Source organism: Arabidopsis lyrata, assembly GCF_000004255.2.
Source record: "Arabidopsis lyrata subsp. lyrata unplaced genomic scaffold ARALYscaffold_8, whole genome shotgun sequence".
Classification (NCBI taxonomy): Eukaryota; Viridiplantae; Streptophyta; class Magnoliopsida; order Brassicales; family Brassicaceae; genus Arabidopsis; species Arabidopsis lyrata.
This window is the reverse complement of record NW_003302548.1, coordinates 3,914,586-3,924,875: the sequence shown is the minus strand read 5'-3', so window position 1 is coordinate 3,924,875 and position 10,290 is coordinate 3,914,586. Positions and strand designations below refer to the sequence as shown.

At 39.6% G+C, this 10,290-nt stretch overlaps 1 protein-coding gene across 1 annotated transcript; it reads right to left on the bottom strand.

Annotated features, from left to right (window-relative positions):
• Window positions 1–6,421: 6,421 nt before the first annotated feature.
• On the bottom strand, window positions 6,422–9,891 carry LOC9299704 (VAN3-binding protein). Its single transcript, XM_002863582.2, has 7 exons — window positions 9,521–9,891; window positions 9,222–9,317; window positions 8,031–8,451; window positions 7,480–7,689; window positions 7,325–7,374; window positions 7,145–7,202; window positions 6,422–6,780 (listed from the first exon to the last, which is right to left on the bottom strand). Exons 1-7 carry the CDS (start codon window positions 9,839–9,841, stop codon window positions 6,572–6,574), a joined length of 1,365 nt encoding a protein of 454 aa, XP_002863628.1. The 5' UTR covers window positions 9,842–9,891; the 3' UTR covers window positions 6,422–6,571.
• Window positions 9,892–10,290: the final 399 nt, after the last annotated feature.

The following is a 10,290-nucleotide window of genomic DNA, read 5'->3' as shown; positions in this document are numbered from 1 at the left end:
CAAGACTAGAAGAGTAAACTTTCAAAAACTTTATAAGAAGTCCACAAAGTATTCTTTGTATACTACAATCACCCCGGAAGAAACAAAATCATCAATTTCGGCCGATTTTTCCGTCACCGTTTCTTACAAAACGAGAATGTCATGTAATTTACATATTCTTCTAATACAAAGATCTTGTTGTGAAACTTATTGTTCTCTTATCCCATTCCATGAATAATGATACATATATATAGGCATATAAACCTAGGGTTTTAGAGTACATAATGAATAACCCTGATGGGCTTATTGGGCCCGGTTATAAGTCCAATATGATGTATTATAACACTCCCCCTTGGACGGAGTAACCGGACCTGATGGTCAATCGGGATCTCGATAATACGCTGGGGAATGTTGCCTCATTAAAACCTTACCAGGAAAACCCAGTGGGAAAAACCATGGTGAAGGAAAAAGAGTACAACACGCATTACTCCCCCTGATTAGAGCATCACCGTAGATCTCTAAGTCTACGCATTCCTATTTGTTGGATGAGCTTCCGGAGTGTTGAAGCGGGCAATGATTTGGTGAAAAGGTCGGCGGAGTTATCGCATGATCGGACCTGTTGAACGCTGATCGTACCATCCTTCTGCCAATCCGAGGTTGAGAAGAATTTCGGTAGGATGTGCTTCGTCCGATCTCCTTTGATATAACCTTCCTTGAGTTGAGCAATGCAAGCCGCGTTGTCTTCAAACATAACTGTGGGCTCCTTATCTTCTTTCATACCACAATCTGATCGGATGTGCTGAGTCATGGATCGTAGCCAAACACATTCTCTGCTGGCTTCGTGAATGGCCAAAAGTTCTGCATGGTTTGATGAAGTGGTAGTGATTGTCTGCTTTATCGATCTCCAAGAGATAGCTGTTCCTCCATGCGTGAACACATAACCAGTTTGAGACTTGGCATTGTGCGGATCTGATTGATATCCTGCATCAGCAAAACCAACTAGTCCATCCTTGTTGTGGTTAGTGTAAAACAGTCCTAAGTCTTTAGTACCTTGAAGGTATCTTAGGAGGTGTTTGATACCATTCCAGTGCCTCTGAGTTGGACATGAGCTGAAGCGAGCTAGGAGGTTCACGGCAAAACAAATGTCTGGTCTAGTGTGACTAGCCAAGTACATTAACGCTCCTACAGCACTGAGGTATAGCTTTTCTGGACCGAGAATTTCTTCATCGTCCTTCTTGGGACCAAATGGATCACTGTCCAATCCTAGGCTCCGGACAACCATTGGGCTGTTCAATGGGTGGGCCTGGTCCATATTGAATCGCTTGAGTACTTTTTCAATGTAAGCCGCTTGATGCACAAGGATTCCTCCTTTAACATACTCAAGTTGTAAACCCAAACAGAATTTAGTTTTACCTAGGTCTTTCATTTCGAATTCTGCTTTCAAGCAGTCGACTGTTTGGGAGATTTCACCAGATGTTCCGAGGATGTTTAGATCATCCACGTAAACTGCTATGATTACAAATCCTTTGTTTGAGTATTTCTTGATGAAAATGCATGGACTGATGGGATCGTTTTTGTAGCCTTCTCTAATGAGATATTCGCTTAACCGGTTATACCACATACGTCCACTTTGTTTCAGTCCATACAAGGATTTGTTCAGCCTGATGCAGTATTGATCTCGAGATGCATGCTTATCTTTAAGCTCTATGCCATCTGGTAATCTCATGTATATTTCATTGTCGAGGGGCCCATAGAGATATGCGGTGACAACATCCATTAACCGCAAATCTAGATTTTCTCTTATGGCCAGACTTATGAGGAATCGAAAAGTAGTTGCATCCACCACCGGAGAATAAGTCTCCTCATAATCGATTCCGGGTCTCTGTGAGAATCCTTGTGCTACAAGCCGTGCTTTATAACGAACGACTTCACCGAGTTCGTTTCTTTTACGCACAAAGACCCATTTATGGCCCACTGGTTTGACATTGAATGGTGTCCGGATGATCGGACCAAACACATTCCTGAGTTTGAGACTCTTTAACTCCACGTTTATGGCTTCTTTCCATTTTAGCCAGTCTGTTCTATGAGTGCACTATGTGATAGACGTGGGTTCTAGATCCTCTTGCGTGTTCGCAATATCAAGTGCTACTTTGTATGCAAAGAGTGCATTTAAGTCGACTTCTTTTCTGTTCCATTGGGTTCCAGACATGTTGTAATTGATAGAGATCTCATTGTTATCGATCTCGTCAGAACCTAGAGATTCGGCGTCCCGAACCTCTTCTGGTGGTTCATTAGAGTGAGTCTCAGCGCGCGCTATGTCTGTTATATTGGGAATCCCGGTTTCAACTATTGCACCTTTCTTTGATTTCCGTGGATTCTTGTCTTTGGAACCTAGAGGTCTGCCACGTTTATTTCGTGATGCAGACTCTGTAGCAACTTGAACTTGTCTCGTTGGAACAGTGATTCGTACTGGTGCATTACAAGCTGGTATGTACGATTTGGTTACTTTGTTCGGGTCAGCAAAGGAATCTGGCAATTGATTAGCTAGCTTTTGATAGTGTATAATCTTTTGGAACTCCGAATCACATTCTAGAGTCCGAGGATCTTGCCAATTTAAGGATGTTTGATTCCATGATAGCTCTTTGACCAGCTTGTGTTTCTCTCCACCCAATGTTGGATATACCGATTCATCAAATTGGCAATCCGCATATCTGGCCTTAAATAGGTCTCCAGTGGTCGGCTCGAGATATTTAATGATGGTGGGAGAATCAAAACCAACATATATTCCCATCCTCCTTTGAGGTCCCATTTTGGTTCTATGTGGTGGAGCAATGGGTACATAGACTGAGCACCCAAATGTTTTGAGATGGGAGATGTCTGGCTCATGACCCTGTAATAATTGGGATGGGGAATATCTATGCTCACTAGATGGTCGGATGCGTATTAGTTCAGCAGCATGTAATACTGCATGTCCCCAAGCTGAGACCGGGAGTTTCGACCTCATGAGTAATGGTCGAGCAATCCATTGGATTCGTTTAATGAATGATTCAGCAAGTCCATTCTGAGTATGGACATGTGCCACAGGATGTTCAACGGTCACCCCCATGGCCATACAGTAATCATTAAACGCTTGGGAAGTGAATTCACCAGCATTATCAAGACGTATAGTCTTTAGTGGGAAGTCTGGAAAGTGGGCTCGTAATCTGATGATTTGAGCCAACAACCTAGCAAAAGCTTGGTTCCGAGAAGACAACAGGCATACATACGACCAACGGGTCGAAGCATCTATTAGTACGATGAAGTACCGGAATGTCCCAGAAGGTGGGTGAATGGGACCACAGATATCTCCTTGGATTCTTTCCAGAAAATGCAATGTCTCTTTGGACACTTTTACTGGTGAAGGCCGAGTGATCAACTTCCCTTGGGAGCAAGCTGTGCACATGAGGTGCTGAGGGAAGACTCGGTTTTCTCGAAGGGTGTGTCCTTGAGAACTTTGGATTAATTTCTGCATCATGGTTGTACCGGGATGACCAAGCCGGTCGTGCCAAATAGTGTAGTCTTGGAACCGGGCTTTGAGAGCATTATTAGCCTCAATCATACTGACCTTGGCATAGTAAAGGCCAGTAGATAAAGCGGGTATAGTCTCGAGGACTTGTTTATGGCCAAGTGTGATCTTAGTGATCAGTAAGGATTCTTTATTCCCTTCACCCTGGGTTTCTATGTGGAAACCATTAAGTCTGATATCTTTAAAACTTAAAAGGTTTCTTTTTGAGCTGGGTGAGTATAATGCATCTGGAATGTCCAGATGTGTGCCGTTTGATAACAACACATGGGCCTGGCCGTGGCCTTCTATTAAGTTCGAGCTACCCGCTATTGTGCTAATATTCGCGGTTTGCATGATTAAATTTATGAAATAACTCTTGTCTTTGAGGATAGTGTGGCTGGATCCACTATCCACCACTATGATATCCTTTTGAGTGTTCATATCTTCAATTTAAACAAGAGGTATGATTTAAAAATGAGTAAATCATAAGATTCATAAATTAATAAAATATCAAAATGTCTGAAAATAAATAGCAAATGAAAATAAAACAGATCCCCAAAATGAAAAGAAACAAAATCAAAATAAGCAAGTGTTCAGATGATAGAATCAATCGAGGAGATCTGAGGTCTCGTAGTCCATGAGATCGGTCGGCTCGGTGGTGGTGTCGTTAGCATCAACTTGCTGGGCCATGTTAGCTTCAGCAGGTGCTTTCCCATGTTTCTGATACAAATCGCAATGAAACTTGGGAGTACGACAGTTCTTTGTCCAGTGATTGAACATTCCGCATCTGGTACAGGCAGACTGATTGGTTGGGTGGGCAGGGCGGTTTGGTTTAGAGATACCACGGCCTTTACCGGAACCATAATTGAGGTTATGTCGGTTGCCACGTCCGTTTCCGCGTCCACGCTTTCCACGTCCATTCCCACGTCCATTCCCATGTCCATGGCCACGATCTGAGGATCTGTCTCGCTGGACATTGTAGGATTCTTTGCGGGAATCTGGTACTGGAGCCGATCCCGGGGGCCTCTGGGCACTGTTCCTCATTAACAGGTCATTGTTTTTCTCGGCCAAGAGCAAACAGGATAACAAATCTTCGTACAATGTATGTTTCATTGCACGATATTGTTGCTGAAGCACAATATTTTGGGTATGGAAGGTGGATAATGTTTTCTCGAGGAGATCATTATCAGACACCTCTTCACCACATAGTTTCATGATTGAAACTATCCGAAAGAGTTCGGAGTTGTAGTCATCCACAGATTTGTAATCTTGGAACCGGAGTTCCTTCCAGTCAAACTTGGCTTGTGGCAAGAGCACCGTTTTCTGGTGATCATACCATTTTTTCAGGGCCACCCAAAGTTCGAGTGGGTTCTCAAGAGTGAGATATTGCTGTTTGAGGCTTGCGGCCAAATGATGGCGGATATGAAATATCGCCTGGGACCGGTCTTTATCAGATGCGGTGTTATCCGCTTTGATACACTCACCCAGTCCCTTTGAGTTGAGGAAAATCCTGGTGTCCAGGGCCCATTCGAGATAGTTTTCACCGGAGACCTTGAGGGCCTCGAACTCGACTTTCTGAATGTTTGACATCTGAAACATGAAATTGATTTAATTAGGGGTTTGTTAAAAGGATAGTTATATGAAAATAATTAAATTTTCTATTTGAGGAAACTTTATATTTGAGGAAAGTTTCTAATTTGGAAAACTTTCTAAATGAGGAAAGTTTTCATTCCGGGTCATTTGCTATTTGAGGAAAGTTTCTATGTGAGGAAACTTTATATTTGAGGAAAGTTTCTAATTTGGGAAACTCTCTAAATGAAGAAATTTTCATTCCGGGTCATTTGCTATTTGAGGAAAGTTTCTATTTTAGGAAACCTTCTAAATGAGGAAAGTTTTCATTCCGGGTCATTTGCTATTTGAGGAAAGTTTTTATTTTAGGAAACCTTCTAAATGAGGAAAGTTTCTATTTTAGGAAACCTTCTAAATGAGGAAAGTTTCTATTTTAGGAAACCTTCTAAATGAGGAAAGTTTCTATTTTGGGTCATTTGTTATTTGAGGAAGGTTTCTATTTTAGGAAACTTTCTCGGGAATCGTAAATTTTAAGGATACGGAACATAAGTTCGGTTTAATGGTTTAAAGTTGGACCGGAATATTAGATTCCGGTTTGGGCCGAATTGATTTCCGGTTTAGAATAACCAGTCTGAACCGGTTTACCCAGATTGAGATCCGGTTATTATTTTTTGGAACCGGTTTGATAATCGGTTTAACCGATGAACCGAATTGATATTCGGGTTTAGGAGTTAACCGAGAATGATTTCCGGTTTAGGGGATACACGAAAATTGCGGTTTTGGATTTGATTTGATTTAGGTTTTAAGATTTCGGCCATGGCTTAGTGTTTTCGATTTTGAGTGTTAGGTTTAAGTAATACAAGGTTTTTGATCTTTAAGCTTTTAAGGTTTTGTTTTTTACCTTTCACCAATTGGGTTGAACGGATTGAACCGGGAGTTTAAGACCTCGGTAACTCACGCTGTCGATGAACAGTACCGATGAACAGTATCGATGAACAGTGTCGGCGTGAACAGTATCGGCGAACAGTGTCGATGAACAGTATCGATGAACAGTGTCGGCGTGAACAGTATCGGTGAACAGTATCGGTGAACAGTATCGATGAACAGTGTCAGCGTGAACAGTGTTTTCGATTTTTTAGGGTTAGGGTTGTTAAGAGCAAACTCGTGCTGATAACGTGTTGTGAAACTTATTGTTCTCTTATCCCATTCCATGAATAATGATACATATATATAGACATATAAACCTAGGGTTTTAGAGTACATAATGAATAACCCTGATGGGCTTATTGGGCCCGGTTATAAGTCTAATATGATGTATTATAACAAATCTTACTTAAAAACATATTATATTAGACGGTTTAGACCTATTAACTCTTTTAGCTAGAAAAAGAAAAAGACACACCAAGAAAGATCGATAATACAAATTTGCCCCATTAGTTTCCATTTCATTGTGACTTTACCCCAAGACTATACCTTAATTCAACATTTCTGTTTCCTATCAGAAGCAATGGAAAGAAGCATGGAAACACCTTGTGTCCAAAGATCATATTCCCTTTGGCTTTTGCACTCGAATTCAATCACTCTTTTCTCCGGCGTCTTTAGTCCAAAATACCTCAAATTCTCTCCGCCCTCGAGCAAATCCCGGCCAGGCCACGCCGGTAATCCCTTGACCAATTCCACCACCACATCTATAAAGATCAATACATCAAAAATTCAGCGACTTAGAAACAAACTAATATACCTATAGACCAAAAACTTAAGATTAATGTGAACAGATAAAGAAATGTGTAATGGAATTACCATTAGACTAATCCATTACTTTATTTATTTTTGGTGATTTGTTGAAAGAAAAGAAAGAGACTAATATTCTAAACTGATTAATTAATCTTTTCATGAAAGTTTGGATCTGTCTTTAACTTTACGATCCAATAGTCTCTTAAACTTCAAAAACTATTCCAGAGTTAGTACCTTTTTGACCTTTTGATCTATTGGATTCCCAATGAAAAACAAAGCAAGAGTAAGAAAGAAGCAAAGCATAACTATTTCACTCACTCTTTTTCTTCTTTGTAATGGTCCCAGCAACATGTTTGCTCTTAGTCTTCAATATTACCTGCGCAATAAAGATAAAATGCATATTAAAACGATATATAATATATAGTTAGTTTCCACAAAAAAAGGTCGATACACACATTAAATTCATGTAACTAAAACATAGTAGAATTCCTGTTTTACCTGCTTTGTTCTATTTATGTAGATCGAAACAACTTTCCAGTGAAGATCACCTGAAATATATGAAATGAAAATAAACAAATGGAAGAATAATGGTGTATTCAAGAACTACGTAACATTTAACATGAACTAAATTGGATTAAAAGACATTAACAAACCTTTGCGGGTGCGTTTAAGCAGTTCGCAACCTTTAGCTAGCAATTCTCTACTGCAAACCCCGAGAAAATTATCTTCGGGGGCTAATTCGCCTCCTCTATAACCACCACCACCACCGCCTTTTGGTATACCCTTATCTACCGGAATTACAGCCGCAATGTTCCATACCTCCTTCAATGCTCTCGCCTTCAATGTCGCAGCTCCTCTCAAAGCTACACACATAACGAAAATAGGTTAAGTGATTAACCATAATCGAAGACTTCTAACTAATTCATGGTGGTCAAGTGATTATTTATGTCTAGGCCAAAGTTTGATCTTTTAAAAAAGAGTTTAATCATGTTTGGCCATTGTTAATTCAAATTGAGGGACTATTCCACAGGTCTAGAAAGAACTACCACACTTTTATATGGTTCATTATTGAAAGTTTTAAAAATAGAGGGATCAATTTTTTAGTCTTTCTTGGGTAAATAAAGGACCACTTATAAAGTTTGTATGAACGTAACAATTTTTAACATTCCCCTAGTGGCATGATCATGTAACGGTAGAAACATACCTGTGGCAGCAGCGGCGGTCAACGTCATGATATCTCCGGCAGAACGAACATTAACCGCAGAACTAACAACGGAGGCCAAGTGCTCACGATCAGCTCCCATAATCTCTGCAGCCTCCACACACTGTGCGGCCACCAAAGTCGCGGCAGAAGCCACGGCGGAGTCATTTTTGGCCACTTGCTCGTCAGTTCCGGAACTCGACTGAGAGGCAGTGGCTGCAGCAATAGCAGCCACAGCGGCAGCCACACAAGCTACAGATACAGCCGCATGGAGCTGTGCGTTTTGTGCACGCGTCTCCTCTCTCTTCTTTTCTCGCCGGTCCTTTAGCCAACGGCCAACAGTTTTAGACCCTCCGACAGTACCGGGAATGGCTGATGGACCACGTATGTGCCCATTAAAGGATGGGCTCACACGGTAGAATTGCTGGACAAATATTATAATTATTATAGGTTAAATAAAAATAAATTTATTTTTCTAATTGGGCAGAATTTTCTTGTTGAAAATCTAAATTTTTTTTGCTTATTTATTTTTAGAGTAAAACTAAAATAAAATGTACAATTATTAGGAAAAATTGAATATTTTATATAAAAATTTATAATTTTATAATTAAAGGCTGTGGAAATAGACCATTGTGAATATAAGCCAGCCAATATTTGGGTCCAAAACCATAAATGCTAACACAACTATATTCTTTTTCCTAAATAAATACTAAATCGAATCGAATGCGTATCTTTAATGAAATTAATAACATGAATACAAAAACAAAAATTACAAATAAGTGGATAAGAGACAAATACTGCTAAACTTATAGTGATTGACAGAGAAAAATTCTTGGGAAGAAGAGAAAGCCTGAGTTTTGTGTTCCTCTGTTTTTCTTACTCTACTGCTTCTACACTTACTTAGCCCAGCCTTTTTGTTTTGTCAACGTGTTTTTATCTATTTACAATATAGACCCAGCTTTTAAATCCATCTCATAGATTTAACCCACCTAATTTTAACCCTTGACACTCTAGTCCAATATTTAACAAACCATAGGTTCAGAAGTCAGAATAATCCACTGATAAAGAAAGGGACTGATGAAATACTAATTAAGAAACATAAATTTTTTACTCAAAAAAAAAAAATCCTTTTTCCAACTGGATTTTGGATTCCGGTTTAGTATTTTCTAAAACCGGTTCAAGAATTTAACTGACCTTAAAGTCATCGATGTCGGAAGGAGAGATCGGAGGACTGTCGGTGAATGAGCTGTGTGAAAGTCTCCCTGAGGTCCGTGGCGATGAAATCTCCGGCTATCATAAAAACAAAAACACAAATTAAAATCCGAAAGTTAAAAGATAATGGCGAAAAAATATGTAAAATAAGTTTATGATTTTCACTATCTTAAACATAGTAACATGAACAAAAAATTATGGTTCAACGTGACAATATTTGTTAGTAAGATTTCTAAAATTGTCATTTGAAAAATAAGTACTAAAATATTGAGAATATTTACAGATTGAGCCATGATACGTTCCATGACCATCAATGAAGTCTCAGAAGAAGCAAAAGAAAAAGTATTTCCAGAAACGACGCCGTTTTCTTCATCTTCCGGCACCAAAGTGACGTCACAAGAACCGTTTTGGATCTCCGAGAAACGCATTTGCGGCGGTTGAGAAGTCGGAGGAGACGCGACAACGGCTCTCGAAACTTCAGTTGCGGAAGTACTCCAAGTACGTGACAAAAACTCCATAGAATCTAATGGCGTTTCAGGCGGTTTAAACGCTGGATTTGACCTCCACCATTGCTCTCCAAACGTTTTACTTTTGTGATCCATTTTGTAGAGAGAGAGTGTTAGTGAAAGAATGTGGAAGTTGTGTGAAGCTTTCGTGTATTTAAAAGCGGTCACGAGAGAGATTTTTTGATTCGGCGGTTGAGGTACAGTTTTAGCTTACTCTAATTAATCGTACGGTTGGATTTGTTTTGTTGTGTTTTAGATTAACACGTGGCTTTATCTTAATGGATGATTTTAACTTCTTTTAGTTTTCACTACTACAGTGATTGTACTTTCTCTGGCGGTTCTTGATTAACTTCGAGTTCTGCTTAAAGAAAAAAAAAAGAAAAAAGAAATTAAAATTCATTAACTAGTACGTGGTGAATTACCAGGCTAATCAATTCTAGACTACCAACTAAAGTTCTCTTCTTTTACTTTCTTTGTTTTAATCATCCATAAGTTTAAGTTTATTAAGAACGTTGTATTGGCCCAGTGATAAATCTCATAGGTGG

Coding starts and splice junctions, on each gene's coding strand:
- LOC9299704 (XM_002863582.2), bottom strand. CDS start 9,841: ATGGATCACAAAAGTAAAACGTTTGGAGAGCAATGGTGGAGGTCAAAT. Junction 9,318..9,520: donor AACGTATCATGGCTCAATCT/GTAAATATTCTC, acceptor TTTTTATGATAG/CCGGAGATTTCATCGCCACG. Junction 7,203..7,324: donor ACATAAATAGAACAAAGCAG/GTAAAACAGGAA, acceptor TTTATTGCGCAG/GTAATATTGAAGACTAAGAG.